Consider the following 24,091-nt stretch of genomic DNA (forward strand, 5'->3'; position numbering starts at 1 on the left):
TCTATTCGTATTGTGTTACTGGCGGCCAATGCGATTAACTCCGGTTTTATGCACAATATAATAAATATACCCGCCGTGGATTGTTCTTCTGGCAACTGTTATTCTTATAGGAATACTATAGTTTTATCACCTATTCTATATACGTTTTTAATAATCATTTTTCCCTTGAGATGTATGCAGAAATGCAGAATGCATAATGTGATAGTGTGTGACGCATAGTGTCGTCGAGGCCAGAGTCACTAAACTGAATAGTCTATTAAATTTCTAATTAACCTAAGGTTGTCTTACTAAGTAAGACATATTGAAATTTTGTTTTGACATTTTTTGTCATATTTTAAATATCATAGTGCAATATTAAGATCAGTCTCAAAAAATAATATGTCGAAGTCTTATTTCGAAAATAGTCAGTACCCATAAATATACATTTTTATCATGTATGCAAAAAATAAATACCAAAAAACATATAAAATGAATATATTGTAATTGTACCGTATTGTAAATGCTATACACATATAATTCTCTTCGAAATACGCCGATGCCTATAACGCAAAACTCATATATAATATATTGTAACCTCATATTTACACATATTATATTGATATTTTATAGATAAGGTTATAAACCTTTTATAAGGAATAAATACACTAAACTTTAACGTTGAACATTGTATACATGTATACATTTATGCATACATAAAATATATAACATGATATCTTTTATACAATCGATTCTCGACTACTTGCATTTTAAGAAGGATAAAAATTAATGCATTTTTCAAATTACACATTGGAAAGTATATTGCGCTGAGTGTAGTTAAAAGATATGTATTTTTAAGGGACAAGAGTAAAATTTGAGTCTTTGAGGATTGGACACGAAGTTATCAATTTCGACTATAGCTTTTATATTGCGAGCGATGTGCTTATTATTAGTTTTTCTTATCATCATACCAATCCTATATTATTGTAAGTTAATTTTAACAATTTATGAAAAAACAGGTATCTCTCTATGTAGGTTAAAATATAATCTATCATTATATGGAGTTTATGTTTATAGAACACCGTGTCTCTAGAAACGTTTTATAGTCGTCAAGAAAAGCGGCATTTAAAATATAAAAGCCGTCCACACTATAATATTAATAATATATACGAAAACGTACGTTTATATATACGCGTATTGTATACAACTCGCGCAGAATATGGTATGTGTGCGATGTACATACCGCGTGAGGTAACTGAAAAATAAACACTGAAAGATTTACAAAAAAAATAATAATAATACATATATATATTGCCCTTTTAAATAACACCACTCGGTCGTGGCCGGCTTCCGGCGGTGGAGTTTCTTTACAATCGCGGCTGAGCAATCTTCCGGCGGGGCCGCGGTCCAAAACAAACATCGACGTGATATTATATATATATACACCATATATACCACCCGTAACCGCTATATTATACACCGTGCATATTATACTCACGAGGGTTTATATATACATGTATAATATATAGCGTGTTTGACTCGCCTGAGGGTCATCGTCATGTGATATACGACCGCATTTCCCGTGCACACACACAGACATATTACATTCTCACCGTTTAAGGTGTGTTTGCGTCGGTGGGTGGAAGGGGTTGTTGGGATAGTGATGTGAGGGGTTGCGATTACGAGCTGCGCACAATCCGCGCCGCGCGACCACCGACCGGATATAGCGTCCGGCTCGCCAAGCCTCGGCAGCAGCTTGTCGGGCGAGCGTATAATAATAGTAATAATAATATAATAATATTGTCGTCGCGCGAGACCGTCTTAAAAGTCTATACACCTACACACACACACACACACACACACATACACACAAATATATATATAACGACCTCGTTAATCCGGGGCTTAACGTGCTCTTTTTGGGCGCCGTACTGCCGAGTTAATTCCATTAAAGCGCCGACTTCCGGTGCCGCGCCGCCGCCATACCACTGTCACCGCCGCTTAATACACACTTATTATACGGCGAGTCTATCAATCTCCGAAAACCGACGAATAGGCCTATACATTTTACTATACTCTTATTAATTTAATTTAATTTATTTATTTATTAGAATTAACGCCAGTCGGCTTTTACAAATAATACATAATACGAATATTCAATATATTATAATACATAGCTGTAAAAGTGTCGGGCAATAACGACAGAACGAGTGAAACCATGGGAGGATCGAAAGCTTTATTTAAACGGTGGACATATGAATAGAAATATTTACAATTCATGTATATGTGGTCTAATGAATACTTTATTCAAGAAAATTTTTTTTGTATAGTATATAACTCCTTGACCACGTTTATGATAATCAACCAGTAAACAGTGTTATATTTAGATATAATTGAAAGCTGTGTTTTTTTCTAGTATATTATTTTTTTCAAAAACAATAATATGATGATTTTTTAGTTTCTAACTTTTTTTATGATTTAGAGTTATAGAATCAAATATATTATATTTTAATGGGAAAGTTGAACTCAAGTATAGAGTTGACGACAAATTCGAATTTATTTTTATGATAATTCTTATTATTTACCAAATCAATCGGTACCTATGTAGGAAATATAACACATACTTATTATGATTTTTATTATATCGCACGTGTGTGCTAAATAAAGGCATACGAAAAAGATTGAACAAGAATCAAACAAACAATCTCCTATAACAACCCACTATGGTTCTCAGTTATCACAGAATTTCAACGAACTATATTATTTAATATTCAATATTAAATATTTTTAGGTCAGTATAGCGTTTTGTATTACTGAAAAATTCTACAGTTTTTTAAAGATGATGATTATCATTGATAACGATCGTCGGTAAAACGTCACCATCTACAGTTTTAGTAAAAAATGTTTAAATAAATCTATTTAAAAAAAAAATGAGCCAGAGAGGGCGATCGCCACCTCAACCTCTCTCCCCTCCTCGCTATAAATCTTCCCCCGGTTTACGAAATATAAAAAAGATAAAATAACCGTCCAAGATGCCTGTAAACGAAATTATAATAATACGATAACGCGACACCCATATAGTCGTATCTTAAAGTTGTCGTTTTCGAGAGGGCCTCTGGACCGGAACCGTTGCTGCGGCGGCCGGCCGTTTTTATTTTTTTGTTCGCCTCGTCGATATTAAGCACGCGGATACGAAATCTCTGTCTCTTCACTAAACACACGCTTTTAAGTCGAAACAATGGAGAGAGAACCGACGACAGAAATTGCTGAGCGATACAGAGAGAGACTATAATAATAATATAACGTTTAAGCGACAGAGAAATGCGACGTGCGACGTTCCCGTTAACAATGGTAACAGCGGTGTTGTCGTACGGATTTTCATAATAATATACAGAGCCGCGTCCATAAGTTTAACATCAATAGTGGTTCGCCTCGTGTCCGCAATACCACCAGCAGCTTTCCACACGCTCGTCCGATGATATCGTCAAACCGCTAGTCGACGGTTTGGACCGTAATAATATTGTATAATACGGCGCAGACTCTCTCGGTATAAATCATAGATAAGCGATGCGTATAATGTACGTCGTGCGGCGGTGTGCACGCGAGTCGTTCGCCAATTCTATATTATACTGTGCTCATGATATAGCCATAGTATACGTTGTACATACGTATTATATGTATATATATAAAGCTATACATTATGTTTATATCGTGTGTAGCGTATTATATACCCACCGATATTCCACTAATTCCCACACCGACCGATTCGCATTCAGATAAACACACGCGCGCACACGTACATTATGTGTATCGGGTTTCCAAGACCTTTGTTGTTTGTTTTATTCTCGCGCGTTCGTATCTACGCACGATCGTCGACCAATCCGTGGTCGTTGGTGGATGTGATACGCGTATGATATCCGTACCGGCGGATATACGACGCATACACACCCGGACGGATTCCGCTGCGGCGTGGACTTTGGTATTCCTGGGATTTGGACTTTTGGATTTGTCGTCTTTTTGTGCCTAAATGCTGTAGTCGAACTCGCCGATTTTTATTCTTAAGATTTTCAATATTTCATGATACTCAGCATTACGTTTTTTTTGAAAATATTATTGTTATTCAGATGATTGCAGTAATAAGTTATTGTTGAACAATAATATCTTACTAAAAAATATATTTTTATTATTTTTTTACCGATTACGCGCATATTTCAAAGCAAAATATTTTTTGGAGTGTTCTCTCGCATAACAATTGAATTCTTGACGAGTAGCTTATGAGATAAGTATTTGAAGTTTTTATTACAGGAGTGGAGTGGTACAGAGGTACCCGTAAAATGTTGGTTCACTACTCCCGTTCATCAAAACTTTAAATATTTATAATCAGCATAAACTACCTGTCTGAAGTTTGATTTTTGTAGATAAAATCACTCCAAATAATGGCCGGTTCGAAATATAAAAATAAAAATATGCGTAATCATTCAAAAGAGTAAACGATTTAAAAAAATGATTACGATAAAAAATAATAAGAAATATATATTTTTCTTAAAATAAAAAAAAAATGTTGTTTAGTAACAACTTAAAATTATGTAAAAAAAATATTTATGTTTTTTGAAATAATGATTATTTTATGTTAAATGGATCACCTCAAATTATGCTACCACGCCATTTGATGATATAGTGATACATTTACATTACTTTTATGGCCGAATTCTAAATATCATTTCAAGTTCATGAACGTATTACTGAGCGTAATTATTAAATGTACAAGCTAATGTCGCTTAATAAAACTTTTATTTCATGCCCTGCATAATACAACGACCTTAATAGCTTAATAGTTTGAATACATTACATTAATAAATTATATATTATAAATATTAAACGCTTCTGCATCATAAATAAAAAAAATTGGTTTAATGTAATCGGTTAAATCAATTTTTTGACGGTCATGTCAGTTTTTATTAAATTCTATGAACAAACTTGCGTAAAACCTTTTACTTTTTGATACAGTAACAAATATATTACATTAATGTATTAATGAGGTGTATTAATTTGAATTATTCATTTTTGTAATTAATTTAATTAATTTTTGAAATATTTATGACTAAACGATTTCGTTATATCTTAAAAAATAACTTAATTGACATAATATGGTAATTTATTAATTTAGCAACAATGCTTAAATAATAAAACAATACTCAAGAACTGAGTGTTAATTAATCATTCAGAATACATTTAATATTTTATATGAATTAAACATTATCATATTTGAAAAAGCTTGAACAGTATTTTAGTTTTTAAATTTTTGTGTATTTAGTATAGATTTTTGCGAGTACTTCTACCTATTTGGAATTTAAACGTAAAAGAATCTTATTCACTGTCTCTCTATATAAAAATATAGCTGTAATCATAATATAAATTATTTTATTTTATTTATGCACAAAGTATTACTGAAGGTTGTCATTGGTAATTGTAATTTATAATAATCATTACTATTATTATTATTTTTTTAATGGTATAGAGCTATTATTATAATAATAAATATTTATGTAGACCATTTAATGTCTTGTGCTTAGAGTAAAAAATATTATGATTATTTTTAATTATATTTCATGCATTTTATTAATAACCATGGACTATGATGAAATTAATCACGATGTGCTCGCCAAAGCGTTGTTGATATATTTTTATATATGACTCTAAATTTGATTATCGAAGTAACTTTTTGTTTGTGTTATAATGTGATTTTTTTGATGGAAGGTTTTCCATTTTGAATAATTGTATACAATCATTTATACTATGGAGCTATTGATATACGGAATATCAGCACCCTCTTTTCCTGCATTTAACTTCAATATTATTCAATTGGTTAAAATGTCCACGTCTAAGTACCGTAAATATGTATACATGTAAAACATCATTCATATTTTTAGGTATTTATTTTATTTTCATTGTATTTTATATATATATGTAGCCATATGTGTACCTACAAATGATTTTAATTTTTGTCCTTTGTGAATCGATCAATCGTTCAGTACCTCAGTATACATATAGGTATAATAATAATGCGGTGGACTGCAAGCTATAGTTATGTGCAAATTTAAGAGAAAATATGAAATACTGCGATTTTTGCAGCCTAACCAATAACCATAATAACACGATGGGTAGGTCTGCGCATTATATAATATACTACGAATTATAATATATTATATTATCGATCGTTCATACACAATGTATATTATATGATATTTGCGGGGCGATTAAAATGAACGCGTGACGCATCTGTTTTTGTGCTTTAGGGCCGCGCGATAACCGTCTCCGCCTTTTACACGCAATTAAATATACATATTTAACTGATCAAATCGTCGAAAATAATAATAATGTATACGAACCCTTTAAAATTTTAATGTGCGTAAAAAAATATAACCAATTTAAATACATTATATATATATATAATATATTATATACGTTTACGATAATACCGCGTACAGATTATTATAAAATATGTATAACGCTTACGATATATTTTATAAAATTACGTAGTGTGGCCCGGCGGTGGAACGAACTTTATCCGAAAAAAAAAAAAAATAGGTAAACGTGTATTTTATCGTCGAACGCGTCACTTATTTTTTTTTTCTTTTAGCGACGATTACGGGCGCCCCGGGCAAGGTCTCCGCGTCTCCGATTTACACGCGGTTCCCGCACACCGGTCCGCCGCCGCTTCTGCTGCTGCTGCTGCTGTTGCAGATAATATAGGTATACATACCCGTATAGGCTTCACACCGGCGTTACGCTAATAATAATATTACGACCTACCTTATGAAATTATTATCGTATAGATATATAATATATAAATACATTATGCGCACTCGCCTCGGGCGCGCCGCGCGGTCCATTTGCGTTAATAAGTCATCCCGACCGACCGTGTAATTTTCGACCGATCCCGAGTGCGAATTTTAATTGAAACAGCAACAACAACACAAACGCGCGTGTACACTGTACACGGGTTGTATTATTATGTGCTCGCGTTTTCGGCGAGTGTGTTTTTATTATTCGATCCGCAGAGGTAGGTAGGTAGGTAGGTAGGTAGGTACACCTATATACGATAATAATTATTATTACTAACATCGGTATAGGCGCGCGGGCACCGGAAAAACGGGGAAAACTTAGGAAGCGCCGCCGCCACCGCCGCCGTTGACCGTCAAGGCTGGTCGTTGACGCTCGAAATACCAGAAAACTGGTGGGTATCATGCGTCACTGTAATAATAATAATAATAATAACAACATCGCATTATACACACATAAAATACAGTAAAAACAACGTGCGCGCGCGCGTGTGTGTGTAAATGTAGTTTAAAAATTCCATCCGTCGCCCGTACAAGTCCTAATGCGGTTCCGTATGGCAAAGTTTAGCCGCCGTAACGATAATAATATTATACCGCATAAACCATACGCACGACGTGTAATATACGTATACGACCTATGTAACGATATGTATATAATATATAAAAAAAAAAAAAACGATTTCGCGTGCAAGACGTTCGTGACAGGTGACGACGACGATACTCAAAACAATAATGTTTTATACGTCTCGGACGGATGCATAATATTTCTATGTTATCTCTATCATAAGTACCCATGCGTACGTGTATTATTTATACATCATTTTAGTCGTCGATTTACATATTGCGGTTTGAGTAGGTAAAATAAATCGCAACGATTATTGTTGCGCAAAACACTTGGCCGAGTAAAGCCATTAATATTATGTTATTATCGTGTAGAATGTTCGCTTCCAAAAAAATGTTCAAACACGTTAATGCTCTCGTGTGCCTATATACGTAATTGTGTTATATTATAATATTATCCTTTTTGTTTTTGCGTCAAGACCGAAATCAATAATGTGTTTTGGATACACCACTTAGGTGTCATATAATACATTCAATAACACACTCTAGTTGATCCTTGAAGCTATATTATAATTATCATTAAATTATATCATCTATATTCAACAAGTTATTTTTTGTTTAACATTTCGAGTTCTGAATTCCTGTTTTCATTTTATTTTATATACTGCAATTATATTTGATGAAATAATTAATTTAAAAATCGAGTTTAGCTAATGTTATAATTGAACCGAATAATTTTAAAAATCACATCAAAAAAATATTAGTTTGAGTTATATTAAATATTATTTAATTTATAAAATATGTAAAACGATATTACTACGATAGTGTAATGATTGTTACTTGAGTTAAGTAAATTATGGCTAAGTATTTCGTAAAGAAAACACGTATTTAAATTATTTTAATTGTGTAATTATTTATTTGATTTACATTATAAATTAAAAGCGATTTATGTACTTATTATTTTGCCTTTAAAAATTACAATGATTTTCTTGTTGGAACACACTAAGCGTGGTGATCAAATGATCTAATTTGAAAGTAATGAACACCAAAAGACTAGCTCTTCTATAATTTTTGATTGTATATATAAAATCTAAGATAAAAACAGACAGTAACCATTTGGATCAAAAATAATTATTTTTTTCACAGTAAAAGAATAGACAATTTAAACTTCATAAAATACGTATTTTTTTTGAACATTCAAGAAACGAAGTTGACAATTTAATAATTTAAGTTAAAATACAAGTCGTGTAGACTATAATTTTATTTAACCACGCATTTTCATAAAACTGTCACTGTGATATATGATCAGGAAAGTCCCTGTTATTTGTCGCCCACCATCAGGTGACAATTAAAAACAATTTTAAACGTATAAAAAAACGATTCTTTGGATATATTATTTGTATGTTGAAAATTTCTTGTAAAAAGTGTTGGGGAATATTTTTTTTGGTTGAGAATTTCATATTTTTTAACACAATTAAATACACATGTACAGCTTTTAATTATGTAGGTATCGTTTTATAAATAAATCGTATTTTATTTTTTTTAATATATTATAGTATTACACTTATTTACGTAACAAGTTGTCTATAAATAACGTAAACAAATTTAAATGTATCTATCATTATATGTATTAAAATAAAATATTTAATTATTTAGTACGTAGGTTTATATAAAACTTATAATACTAGTTATTTACTTATATATTTATTATTGGTATTAAAAATAATATATTATGAATATTTCATAGAAATTATATTTTTTAATTTTGCGTAATGTAATGTAATGTAATTTATTATTTAGTATAGTATAATATATATTATATTACTAATAGTTTTATATTATATTGTACAGTATATAATTTATTTTTCCTATTCAAATTGTATATTGTTTTCGAAATAAAATAATAGGTTTGAATCCAATGCTTGCGTTCAAAAGTATACACTATTGGAATTATGTTATTTTACAATTGTGTAGGTCACAAATTCGACACCGTAATAATAGCATGTAAGTATATGATTTATTGTCGAAAACTGTATCGTATTATCAAATCAATGTTTTAAATCAAATACATTTGCAAATGTTTACGTTTAAATGGTGACGTTAAGTTTTCACTTCGGAATAACGATGTTATACACTTATTTCGTTTAGGTCGAATGAATATCACAGGATCAGGAACCATCTCGGAAGGTAATCGTACATCACTTTAGACGTGTTTTGGTGCATTGCTATAAGCACTTACCTTCATACACTCATACACTTACATACACGAAGTTTTGTGATTTCAATCTTGTAGTCGTAGGCGTTATTGCGAAGCAACAGTAATTCTAATACCGATACTTATACCCCATACTCTGAAGTACGAACTACCTTAAAACACTCTAGTTCCTGAAACTATTTTAATAAAACTATATCCGATCATTGTTAAATTTGAATATTTTAAACATTTTTTCCGTTAGAATTTAAAACTTTATTTTTATTGTATTAAAGGATTAACATATTTGGAAACACTTATATGGATTATATCTAGCTATTATACCTTTCTGGTATAATTAAAATTATATTTTTCTTTGTCTCGACATGATTTTAAATTTTAATTTTAACGATAAAATAGTTTTTAAAAACTAAGTTGAATTCTTATTAGGTAACTAGTTTTGAAAAAAAAACAACAAATAAATAATTTAATTGTTTCAAAAAATAACTAAATGAAAATAACTATATTAGTTATTATTAAAGGACGTTTCATTTTTATTCAAATTCATAAGATTATAAACAGCTAGTACTGATTAGTAAATAATAATGTTTACAAAAAAATGTATAACCATCAGTTTTAAAATATGTTCATAAATTCCCCGAAAATGAATTATATACGATTTACTATTGCATCCGCGCGTCTGTAGTATAACTTAATAAGTTATTCAACTAAAATTGTTAGATATAGAGATACATTTTCAAAATGAATGAGGGTTGTATAAAACACGATTTGTTAAAGGCAGATAGTCATTCTGCGTGAACAAACTCCTTAAAGAGCATCACTCAAATTGTTATTGTCGTGACGTTTTTCTGGTAAAATACGTAAGACCTGCAATGGTGGAAATGATGGCCAGGATGGGTAGGAAAGAAAACTCATTTCGAGTTAATGTCAAGGATATATTAAGTATAACTAGTATAAGTATATACTACATAAATATTGTTGTATACCTATCCACTATATATATATATATTGTTGTTATTTATTATTACAAACGTGTCTCATTGCATGGCGCTTAGATGCTGCAGAAATTCTTAGGAAATTCGAGTTTGCTATCGAAAACTCGGAAAAAACCAACGGTCTTGACGTGGGGTGGATTATGTCGTTTCTCCAAAACGATGATGGCCTGGTGACACGTGTCGGAAATCATATGCCACTCGACTGTAGTCCCACATGTGTGTTCATGGATTCTACTGCTACCGCAAATATAGAACACACACACACACACACACACACACATCGAAATCGTTCGAATACGTTTCGTTTGTCCTGTCCTAATTTAATATAATAACAATCACACACGGGCAAAAGTAACAAAATCCATACACAGACATTTCACCATAATATACATATAAATATATATACGTGATATTCATCCTCATACATACATATATATATATATAGTACGAAATAATGCACGCGTTTATGTGTGTGTGTGTGTGTATTTGTATACAAATTATCGTGTGCAATTAATATGCATCTATTGTGAGCACGACGTATTGAAATCGAAAATACATGATATCATCTGTATATATATATATATATTATGTGTATTGTGTGTAGGTACACACAATATAACTGTATCTAAGTGCATTTATATCTATATGTACATGCGATATAACGTTAGTATACAAAAGACGAAAACCATATTCGTTTGTTTTATATTGTAGTGGGTATAGTGTTGTAGTTGTAGCATGTATACACATAGCGGTGGATTCCAGTCAGAATGGTAGAGATATTGTACTGCGGCTGTCCTACAGTTATATACATTTTCGTGTCGATAATGATATTATTATTATTATTATTATTATCGGCGGCGGCGGCTCGTTCTCACGCCCTTCGCTAGTCGTTACACAGTACACATACACGCACACACACACACATGCATATACCCCGAAGAGTGCGACAGCAGCAGCACTAGTTGTGTGCCCTTTGATTTATTACCGTAATAACATTATTATATTATACAGTATAGTATAATAGTCGTTGTATTATGTATAATGTTATACATACACATAGTGTTATTTTAGTATAATAATGTAGTATGCTATCAACCCCCTTATCCCGTGCCCCTCTTATCTACCGCCCCATCCCTCTGCCGCTTTCTGATTGACGGCGAGTTTCAGCCGTTGAGCACACAGAGGCCATGCGATTTTTTAACTTTCGTCGAAATTTATTATTTCACGCACATTTGGCGGAATTCAGGATTCCCGCAGCGACTGCGACTTTTTCTTTAATACGCCTATTCGGTGAGACGATAATTTTTTTTTGTTTTTTATGTTCGTTCGTATTAAAACCGGGGGATTCACGCGGCGGTAAAATTATTCTCGCTTAATTTGGAAAAATATATATTTTTTTATACACCGTGTTGAAGTACGAGCGCCTGTGTTATGGAAAAAAATATTGTGTTTTCTCAATATTTATATGTGAAAAAAACTTCCAAGAAACACCCTAAACGACAATAATGAACGAAATACGTCCTTATAATATAGATAGCATAAAATATTAAAATTATACATATTTATTTTCTGTTGAAAAAAAAAACCGAAATCTTGTTTTGCCGCAAAATATTATAGTTTAATATAGCCAAAGAATATTTGTTATTAAAATATAATACATGTCATGTATTTAATATTAATAAAATATTTCTACATATTTTACAATTTATTTTTTATTTATTGTGTGTAATTATATGTACCTCCTACACTAAAACACGATTTTTGCAGTTATCGTATAAATCTATTATTTTTATATTTTAATTTCGAACGATACTTTTTCACCTATAGCTGTATAATTAATTGATCTCTATAATTAATAAATTATGACAAATCAAATTAAAAACTATTTGTTTTAATTTTGTTAATGGTTAAATGTACTTACTTAGAAATTGAATTATAAAAATATCAATCACTTATTTAAGTTGGTGATTTCTCGATTAACAGGCCCTTCTAAATTATGTATTATATTTCATTTTATATAAATGATTTTGTATTTTTACTCTCGTTATGACGGAAATTGATTTTTAAGCTATTGAATGATTATTTTTTAATACTAATGTTCGATTTTAACACTCGGAATTCGTATTTTGTGTAAATAATATTATTATTGGAATCAAACGTTAAAAAAAAGTTTAGTTATATACTGGTTTTCATAATATTAGAGAGTGCCACATATAAATATGTATAAAATATACGTAGTATAGTCGTATAGAGATGGATTATTATAAATATAGATTAATTCGAGTGGTATAGACAAGTAAAGTATCTACATTATGTGCGTACTACAATTGCGATTATATCGTCAGATTTTTTTCGTTGGAAATCGGTTTTAAATCGAATGTAATAATGCTACATGAGAAAATGAGGTATATAGAAGTCTGAGTGCGTAAACTTTTCACATAGCAAATATTATAATTATTATTAGTGTATGTAAAATTTCCGATAAACGAAATTTCAATCGATTAAGAATAATGTGACAAGCGGCCACCGTAAATAATAAGGAAAATAATAGACAGCGGTTACAAATTTTGTAAATGGATTTTAAGAATATAATGAAAATTATCAGTTCATCATCATATGAATATGAATAGGGTAGTAACCATCATTTATATGTATAGATAGACCGATAATTTGTCTCAGTTGGACGTGGCACAGACCTAGAACATTGTCACCTAAGAGAGCGCATATTATTTCAGTCAAAAGATTTTTATGATATTTTTAGCCGATAAAGACGGCGCTATAGTATAAAGATGTAATACAATTAATAGCACGAGATTTGAGACTAGATTTCGTATATAATCTATGAAAACAACATCGAGAGTAAACATATTAATAAAGCAAATATATTTTATCAGTTTGGTTTTTAAGTAAATTATTTGAAATGACATATTATTTATTGAGGACGACTTTTTTTTTCGCACTTTTTGAATTATTTTCGAAAGAGTGTGCTCATTTGGATTACGGCCGTTGGACTTCATTTCGATCAAACAGCAACTTTAGCATTTGCTCATTATAGACGTATGCCCGTTTTTTTCTTTAATATTATTATTATCAAAGTCCAAGTTTGTACTTTAATGACTATATATGATCATTAGGCGACCACATACGTTGCCCGTTCACGATTAGTCCGATCCTAAATCTGTCTAATAACTATATGATACTGTCAATAGGATCATTTATACAGGTAAGGTAACAACAAACAATAACCTGAATCGTTGATGTATGCACAATATTATGTTCACACCATATTGTCTTATCTGACAAGGGTCGGGTAACGTCTCCTGTGCGTACGTAAAATAGACTTTCATTATTCTATAGTCTACGACGGTAATAATAATTATGTCTCCCGACTTAGATAATGTCGACTGAACGGACGAGACGGGACACAAATTACAAAAAGTCGATATAAAAAAATGTTTATTATTTATATATTTATACATTTAAACGTATAGAAAAAGAAGGAAAGACTATGCAATGGAGTGTACAATGCGGGTAGGTAATTTTACTCGATCAGCGAGGGAGTCGGGCGGTGTTCGATCAGACGTGGTGAACTGGAATGTTGGTTCCCGCGGCTTTGAAACCGTCAGCGCCAGCGGAATAGTGGACAGCCTGGACTGCGCCTTGGTCGTCCACGTACGAGTAGCTTCCTTTGGTCTCGCCGTCAGCGTAACGCGTCTCAGTCTTGGCGGACGATCCGTCGGTGTAACCGTAAGTGTACTGGCCGTGTTCGTCTTGCGAGTGGAACTGGCTCTTGGCCGGAGCGACCGCTACGGCCGGGGCGGCGTAAACGTGTGGGGCCGGTGCGGCGTACACGTGTGGGGCCGGTGCGGCGTATACGTGTGGGGCCGGTGCGGCGTAGACGTGTGGGGCCGGGGCGGCGTAAGCGAGCACCGGTGCGGGCACTACGGCGGGTTCGTGGTGGCGGACGACGCTGGTGTAGGAAGTGGCGACCGGAGCCGGTGCGGGGGCGGCGGCCAAGTAGTACGGGGCTGGGGCAGGTGCCAAGTGGTGGACGATCGGGGCTGGTGGGGCGGTGAATTCGGTGTGCTTGACGGTGACGATGTGCGCGGGAGCGGGGGCGGCGGTGTAACCGGAAACCAGTGGGTGCGAGTAGAGTCCAGCGCTACGCTTCTTGCGGGCGGCTAGGACGACGGCGTGCTCGGGGTAGTGCACGTTAACCGTGCTGGCGGGCGTCAGCGGCTGGGCGAGCTTGATCAGCGGGTGAACGGCGGGCACAAGGTACGACGGGCTCTTGACGACGATCGGCTCGGCTGGATGTGGCGCCCAGTGGTGCACTGGCACTTCGGCGTGATGGACGACCGGAACTTCGGCGTGGCGGACGACCGGCAAGGCGGCGTGGTGGACGGTGTTGGAGTCGGCGGGCAGGTTGGTGCCGCTCACGCGGAAACCGTTGACCGGGTCGGACACGTAGGCCAGGGACTGAACCAGGCCGTTGGCATCCACGTACGAGTAACCGCCGCTGGTCACGCCGTCAGCTGTGCGCTGTTCGTGCTTGGACGACGGGCCACCGGAGTAACCGTACGCGTACTGTCCCAACTCGTCTTGAGAGTGGTATTGGGTGGTCACCGGTGCGTGATGCACTGGGTACACGGCACTTCCACTGGCGACCGCCACGAAGGCTACTGCGAATAACTGCAAACATAAAAAACACACGAAATTAGAAACGGACGTTTTAGCATCGTCGACGCTCTATCGTGTCACGATTTATCAAAAAAAAGAAAAAAAAGGTAGAGTTTGACGAAATGTCTAAGTTGTAATGTACCTGTCGCGCACCTCCCACTAACGTTTTCGACTAGGAATTGATTTTAAAGTCTCAAGATGTGAATCGGATGAGATCGTTTACAGCCCGCGATACTTACACAATACGATCAGATATTATTCACGTATCGGGTATGGTATCGCGCACCCGATATTCGTCGAACCGTGAAAAAGGTCCAATAATAATAATAATAATAATAATAAGTAGGGGAAATAAGTAAAACGTTTCGATTTGTTTTTATTACCAGCGCGTTCATATTTTACGCGGGGTGCATTGTACATAACAATATATACTGTTGATATTGTGTAGTGTTGTTTTATGCATGCACAGTAATTCCTAGTCTGATAACGAATACATAAAAACAGACTACATAAACGTTGACTTGATAAGCGACCTCGGCCGGGGATGAGGTGCGGTATGAGTTTTATTTTTTTATTCTCCCGCTCATTTGATAAACGACTCCGGGGACGCGGTACACGCACGTACACAGCCAGCTACACGAAAGCATTTATAATATCGTCTATCGTGCACTTCACACGACGACGTACGACCGTCGTATGTGTCTTACAGTGTTATACGATTAATAAGTACCTACTAAACGTGGCGTATGACGTGCCGCGAAAGAAAAACGCGCCGGTTATACGCGAGACCGTGAACTTGTGGCGCTTGTTTTCACGGTTATCGACAAGTAGGTACGGAAACGACGAAATTCATTTCGAATTTTTCCAGCCACCGCGGGTCGTGTACAATATCACAATATTATTATTATCACGACGTTATACGCATCGTATTAGTATAATGCAATATCGTAGCGATCGTACGGCGTGGAAACGTTCGCGAATCGCCGGCGGCGTTAACGACTCGGGGCCGCGCGTTATTTATGTATATGCATGCATGTGCAGCGAGTGCGCAATGCAACTTGAACTTTGATGATAAACTGCACGCGCTCTTTATGCTGTGGTAATGACGCGCCGTTTAAATTATAAGCAAACATTATTCACAGACGCCAAGTAATTTCAAAGAATAATGGCGGTACTCAGCGGCCGAGGCGATTTTTAAGCCGATTTTCGTCTGCGAGATTAATTAATTCCACCGCAGCGAGCGCCGCGCACGCGTATTCGCGACGTGTATATACATACGGACGCAATCACAAAAAAACCCTCCTCGCGGGTCGCGGTCTTGTCGCAGGGCGGCGGCCGTACTCGAATCAGACGCGCACAATAACGTGATAATAATATGATATTACGCGGTGGCGATCGTACACGCCAGTAGAACATAATATCAATAATATCATCATATCGTCGTCACGGCGGTTTTTCGCCGTTTTAACCGAAACACCCGTGTCTGGTCCGTTTTCGAAAAACGGCGTTGCACCGCCTGATGTGTCACTCCCGGATAGCGACAGAATTTTTCACCATAATATTATTAGATTGTATACTCACCAATAGACCGGATTGCATTTTGCTTGGTTTTGTCTTCTAGTAACGCGAAACACGAGACCACTAAGACTCAGATAAACGCACTAAATCGTTATCGTACGACCGTAGTAAGGAGTACCTTGCACGGACTGTCGATCGACAATGCTGTTGATAGTTCGGGTACCGCATGGGTATTTATATACGGTTTATCGGTGGAAAAAAATCGCAGTGACCTTAGTCGCGCGCTGCGGTGGCGGTACGGCGTGTGTAATGCTAATAATAATAATAATAATTATTATTATTATTACTATCATAGGCGTCGGTCACGCGGAAGTCGCCCCGGGGACAAGGCGTCGTTGAGGACGGCGATCCGATATTGTTGGCCGACACTCGCGACGGCGACCCTGCCCTTTTGCGCCCGACAATCTCGCCGAGAACGCGGTGCCCACTCTCGCGGTCCGTTCGCTCCGGTCGCCCTTTCGCGGCCACCGGTGGCCGGTCGTCCGGACCGGAGTCCGCGTCGTCGACCGGGTACACACCCGCGCGCGCGCTGCCAGCCGTGTAGTCGGTCATGTCGATTTTTCGTTTCTAAATTTCCATAAAGCCTTATACTTTACACGCGTAAAATCCCGATAGACTCATCGATAGTATTCTTTACGATTTCGCGTCTTGCGGTTCAACATTCCATAATAATATGTTTAAAAAACATTCTGTTTTAAAATATAAAATTATAAAATATTTATTTTTTCATTATCACTAAAATGTGACTTCTTTAATAAATGTCTTTCGTCAAAAACCTATGAATTTCCGTCTCATATCCACTCATTGCGACCAGACGTCTACAATTTTAACGGCTTAGTCACGATGTTTTAAATACCAAGTCGACGGTTTAACAGTTTTTGATGATTTTGGTAAAATTTGTTTGGTCCATCACATATTTTACGAGTACTTTGTATCATATCAAAATATAAAACCAATAATCTTGACGACTTGAATGTTATTTTCAATATTCCCGAGGTAAATTATTTTATTTATTTACATTTTGGTGTTGAACTATACGTTAAAGGTAACTGTAACGTATACACATTTTATACGCGGTTTGTGTTAAAGTACAATATATCACAGAAAAATATGGAATATTCATGAATTTGGCTTCATCTGAGTAATGCAAGATACATTAGATAACAGTGGACGAAGTGGCTTTAATAAATGAAACGTTGCCCAAAAATGTGTTATTCCTCTCAGTATCCTTTTCATGATTCGTGAAGATGAAAACATTATTTTGGATAACTTATAATTATATACATATTATGTACAGTTTTTCTAGAAAAACATTTTACTTGTATAAATGGATCGATATTTAAACATAGAGTTTATTATTTGAGTTTTTACCACGTATTTAACATTTGAAATAGCTTTTTTATATTTTAACTCTTTTTTATAACTATAGTCTATTAGTAGCCAGTAGTATTACTAGTATTCAATTCATTTTAATATTTGTATTATAACATTATAATACTGCACTGAGCGCAGTATTTGTACATGGTACATATATTATTGTTATTAAATTGACTTGGAATAACGTGTACTTACTATTAACTATTTATACACAGTGCAATAAGTATTGTATTATTATTTCAATACACGAAACGCTTAACGTTTTTTTGTAATAACATTCGTTAACTTTTACAGTAAACGTTCAAATTTTTTTTATACAAATAGTAAGGGAACATCCAATACTTACTTGAAACTAAACAATTTAGGTGTATAGTTACATATATATTGTAAATATATACGATCATTTTTAATATAAATGGACTATTTACATTATACACATTACAGTATTATACAACTTACTAAAGATCAGAAACATTTAATGAAAATACAGCTGAGCCTTTATTTAACAAAAGTCTTTATACAATGAAGTATTTTATGGAACCATAACATTTTCATTCTATAACGTTTCTATTTAACTAAAAACAATTTCTATTTAATGAATTAATTTTGTGTTATTTTTCTACTACAAATTTAAAAACTATTGTATTGTTACATATTTTTGAAGTACATACTCGTGAGACTTATTTAAACGAGGGTGAGCATTTTTATAGTCAAAATGATACAAAAGTGGTTCAACAAGATATCAGAATGTTCTTATTTACTATAATTCAAATGTATTATATTAGTTTTAATTTATTTATTTATATTATGCATGCTTAAATACTATATAATATTATTGTTCGCAAATATATTTTCAAACACTAAAAACGAGATTTTAAGTGAAAAATGTATTATTTATTTTTAACGAATTTTATTCAAAAAATCTTTAAGTTCATTATAGAGGTTCTCATACTAAAAAGGTTTAATACAGAAGAAATAATATCTCAAACAGTATATTATACTAGATTAAATTTCCACAAACATGATCAAAAATATAAATTAATTTAATTTTTATTGAAAAATTTAAATTAAGTATATTTTTTAGACTTCTATCAACTCACGCTGATAATTGATCACTTGATACATTATACATATTATATACTGTATATATATTTTATATTCACATATTTAAAATTGTGTATTTCCGCCTTCTAAGGTAAATACACTTTAAAAAGGATATTAACATAAAAATTCGTAGTTCTGTAAAATTTAGTATTCTTTATTTTTACTATGTGAACTATTGAACCCCGCCTACGCTAACAACCAAAATGCTTCAAATCACGATGCATTCAAAATGTATTGTATAGATTTAATACAATTTAATATTTATTGTTTTATAAAATATGCATACTCTCTTAATTAGTAATTAATGCTTTAAAAGTTCTATTTACTTAAATACAATCAACAAAAACACAGTATATTAATGATTTTATCAAAATTAAAAAAATCCATGAAAATTGAAAATTCTATATGAGTAATCCTTAAAATGACGAATAATATAAAACCCCTAATTGTTGGTATTCCTTATTGGTAGTTTAGTGTTTAAAAGAAGATAAAATAATAATAATTTTGAGTTTTTTAAGAACTAAAAAAATATATGATGTTTCCGTTGTGTTCCTGAACATCTGGAATACTGTTACGTTCAATTGTTGTAATTCAACACGTATTAGTTGAATTAAAATGAAAAATATTCAAAGGAGCTATGATTTATTTGAACGTATTTTTCTAAATCACAGATTCAAAAATATTAGTTTGAAAGTGTACAATTACAATCGAAATGTGTCAATCCATAGAATATTAGATATATAGCAATATTTAAACAAATGAATACGTTTAGTTTAACAATATTATTAACTTGTACCCTTAAGACTACACATGTTCGATAATACGTTTTTAGCGAGTTCTTCAATTTATTATAAATACAAATTGATATATCAATATAAATCGGTATGTACAGACTATATACCTTAACATTTCATATCGCTGACCAATTATTTTATGCAATTATATTCGGTTTACATTGAAACCCTTCACTTTCATCATTTGTATATAGTAACTAACTCATGAGTGATTGTCTGATTTTATACAATTTGATTTTATTAGTATCTAGGTATGTGTTATGCCTGATATGGTAGTTGGTTGTATATGACTAATTTTGTTCAAATCATATTCATATTTATTGTATTTAAGTATTATATCAAAGCCGCTTAACATGACTGCATCTGAAACAATAAACACTTATAACAATTGTTGGCCACTTTTAAAAAATATCTTTGAATAATATAAAAATATTTTGTATAGACAATATAACTAATAGGTATATCTACTGCATTAATTACAATAGACTTGTGGACATTATTAGGTATATATGTTTAAAGTTTACACCACATATAGGTACATATTATATAATATATATACATGTATATAGAATTTTAATCATTTGCATAACTCAACATATTTTTTTGTAAATACAAATAAATTGCATGTTATGTTTTTAATTATTCTACCTATTATATTATTATACCATAATTAAATATAGGTAATTAGCAACATGCGTATTATTATAGACTATAGTACACTGTTAATGGACGATAATCATTATGAAATAAGGGCGTTTATTTAAGAACCTTATATTTACAGAAAAACTTTGAACAGATTATTTCACGAACGAAAACGTCGGAAATATCAAAACATAATATGTTTTTATATTACAAAAATAAAATTTTATTTTTGTAACTATAATAAGGCTTTTGTTTATTTTTCCCGTATTATTAATCGATTAACTAGGTATGGCATGTATGAGTTTTTCAGCTTTTCTTACCATCGTATTTCGAAAATCAATGTATTCACTGCAGTTGGCAAACGTTGAGCGTAAGCTTATGCGTTTTCTTTTGGTTTTTACCTAAACAGGGTGTGGAGAGAACCTAAACAAGAATGATTTATTTTCGGCCCTTACATCTATGTCATCTCGCACTCATATTCACGTGCTGGTCCAACAGCTATTGATACATGTACATATTTAATTATAAATCAGTTTTTATAATTCAAGTCGAGAGGAAACGTGTAGTACATTTCGAGAGAGACACGTGATAAACACCATTGCCGTGTAACAGACAATAATATTATAACTCATAAGTCATAAGTGTTTAATGTGATGTGGCGTCATACAAGAAAAAAAAGTCGGAAAACACATAAAATAAAATGTCACATTTTACACGTTTAGCCGTTCGACACTAATATCTCGTGTAAACCGAATCTCATTTAAATACGAGAAACATGCCTACATAACAATATTGTACACACGACGTTTTTACACCGAACGGATAACGTAATATTATTACGTGTGGCCCTAACCTATAGGTTTGCGCGTACATACATGTACGTGTATTATTGTGCGATATAAACACGACGATTTAAGTAATATATTATAATAATATAAATGTTTTGAATAAAATCCATCAGGCACGGTCTGTGTATTGTACTCGCGCGACTATACTACACTCCACTTCAAATCGACTCCGATAAACCGGCACGTAGCCCTGTAATATTATACAATATAATGATATCTGTACACGGCGGCGGCCCGGTGAGAATGATTATAATATCGTATACCTATCGTTTCGCGCTGCACACACACACACACGCAATACAATAAAGGCGCGAGTGTGCATAACAATATAATATTATTATTATTATTATAACAGCCACCCCTTCGTCCCGCATACGTAGTGTGTATACTACGGGCACGAGCAATATATATGTAAATCGGCTCGTGAAAAATGACTTTTCCCAATGCTCCGGAGCGCGCCGGCTCTGCGCGGTATAATAATTATTTAGATTTTTGGGTCCCGCGGTGTTGCATCCGGCGGAGGCGTATAATATTATTATATTGTATAATATAATATAATACAGGTACACGCGCGCGATACGCCCATAACGTTACGGGACCGCGATCGGAACGGTGCACTCGCGGCCGAGTGAAACGCTTGTAGAAGGAGACTGTACGCGCGGATAATGCGACGACGAGATGAAAAAAGCGCGGGCGGACGACGGAACGCATAGCGGTTAGGAAATATAATGATGAAAAAGACCGGTGCGAAATCCCATGCAAAGTGCATTGTTGTGTTGTGGCACAGGCGCCAAACGACACGACATCACGATATACCTATACATTATAATAGTAATAATAACGACCGTGATAATATAATACAATAAACGCGACACGTGCAGACACCTGTGCCTCACCGAAAGAGCGTAAACCGATAAATTAACATCGTGCCTATGCGCCTATATAAAATATTATTGTATTATTGTGTGTGATATTTTAAAATATTATTATCGTCGTGTACTGCGCGGCAACGTTTTTCGAAAACGTTTCGAATCGCTCGCGCGCGGGGGCGGGCGGGCGTGGTCGCGATACGATCGCGTTTAACATTCTGTTCGTATAGCTGCGGGTTGTCGATCATCGCGGCGAGGCATTGCGTCGACGACATTTATATTATAGTGTCGTTGTATTATTATGTAACATGATAATGACAATATTCCGATACGACGAAAATCCCAAGTCGTGGACGCAGACGGCTTTTCCGATACGTAGCGGTCGTCGTCGATGACGCTCGCGAAAACGGCCGTTTAATTTCGACGATCGTTCGTATATAGTATTTGGATTGATTTGACTTTTGAGCGGCAACCGACACAACGAAACGGCAGACGAAATATGTCGGTCGTACAACGAGTATATTATGGAAGGGGGGGGGAAATCATTCGAGTTTCAACGCCGCGGCGATGAATTATTCAACTACTATTATTATTGATACAGCGACATTATATACATATAATAAGATGTTAAAGCGAATACGACGTGATAAATAATGTATTACTTATCATTTATCAATTTTATCGACGTTCAAATGACGCGAAAGACATCAAAATTCAGAATTCAGAATAACTTCCCGGATTTTCGTTTGAAATCTCAGCCGGGGCAAAGGTATTTTAGGTATATGATATTATAGCAGGTATGTGGTGTGATCGAAAACGATTCCTTTACGAACTCGGAGAGTGCTGTTTGACCCGCAACGACAACAATAATAACATCCACCGCCAACGTTACGTTAATATTAAATGTTTAGCACATGGGTAGAATAATGGTCAATGGGCGTAGGCCATTTGGGCGTCAGCTTATTACACCAAAAATAACGTTCGGGCGAATAAGTATAAACAGTTTATATTATTATTTAATAGGTAAACAAATTTATTTACTTTATAGTAATGCACATTGAAAAAAAAAACAATAATAAAATAAAATCACGTACAATGGACATTTTATCTGGTTGGCAATGAGCTGTGATTTTAAAAATATATTGGCATAGTAAATATTGAAATTTGGTAATGACGTACGGTCGCAAACTAATAAAATATCATAATATTAAGTGCATCAAAGTCCATAGTTGGTATTGGCGTATCACTCACGTATATAGTTAAAAACATATATTATTATTTACTAAGTCACCTGAGAGCATAATGACACATTAAAACAAGTATGTCGAGCACCGGCAGAGGATATTATAATGGAAATATTTTATACATTTTTTTTTCGCTCTTCCACATAAAAGCAGCAATAATAATAGTCCGTAACGCGGGAAAGGGTTGAAATAATATTGTTTCGATGTGCTCTCGTACCGTACGTAGGTACATATTTCATAGACGGGTTCAAACCATAATGGCTGGCTGTATGCGTCTGTATATTGTGGACGTATACTCGTAAGAATGTAGCGGTAATCACGTGGCGTAAAACTTCGCGTACAGAATGCATCGTACCTCGTACGTATATA

The 24,091-nt window shown here is 34.1% G+C and overlaps 1 protein-coding gene across 1 annotated transcript; it reads right to left on the reverse strand.

Moving 5' to 3' along the window:
• Positions 1-14,025: 14,025 nt before the first annotated feature.
• LOC113551713 (extensin-1-like) lies at positions 14,026-16,999 on the reverse strand. The gene is made up of 2 exons (XM_026954125.1): positions 16,848-16,999; positions 14,026-15,278 (listed from the first exon to the last, which is right to left on the reverse strand). Exons 1-2 carry the CDS (start codon positions 16,863-16,865, stop codon positions 14,163-14,165), a joined length of 1,134 nt encoding a protein of 377 aa, XP_026809926.1. The 5' UTR covers positions 16,866-16,999; the 3' UTR covers positions 14,026-14,162.
• Positions 17,000-24,091: the final 7,092 nt, after the last annotated feature.

Source organism: Rhopalosiphum maidis, chromosome 2 (genome assembly GCF_003676215.2).
Source record: "Rhopalosiphum maidis isolate BTI-1 chromosome 2, ASM367621v3, whole genome shotgun sequence".
Lineage (NCBI taxonomy): Eukaryota > Metazoa > Arthropoda > Insecta > Hemiptera > Aphididae > Rhopalosiphum > Rhopalosiphum maidis.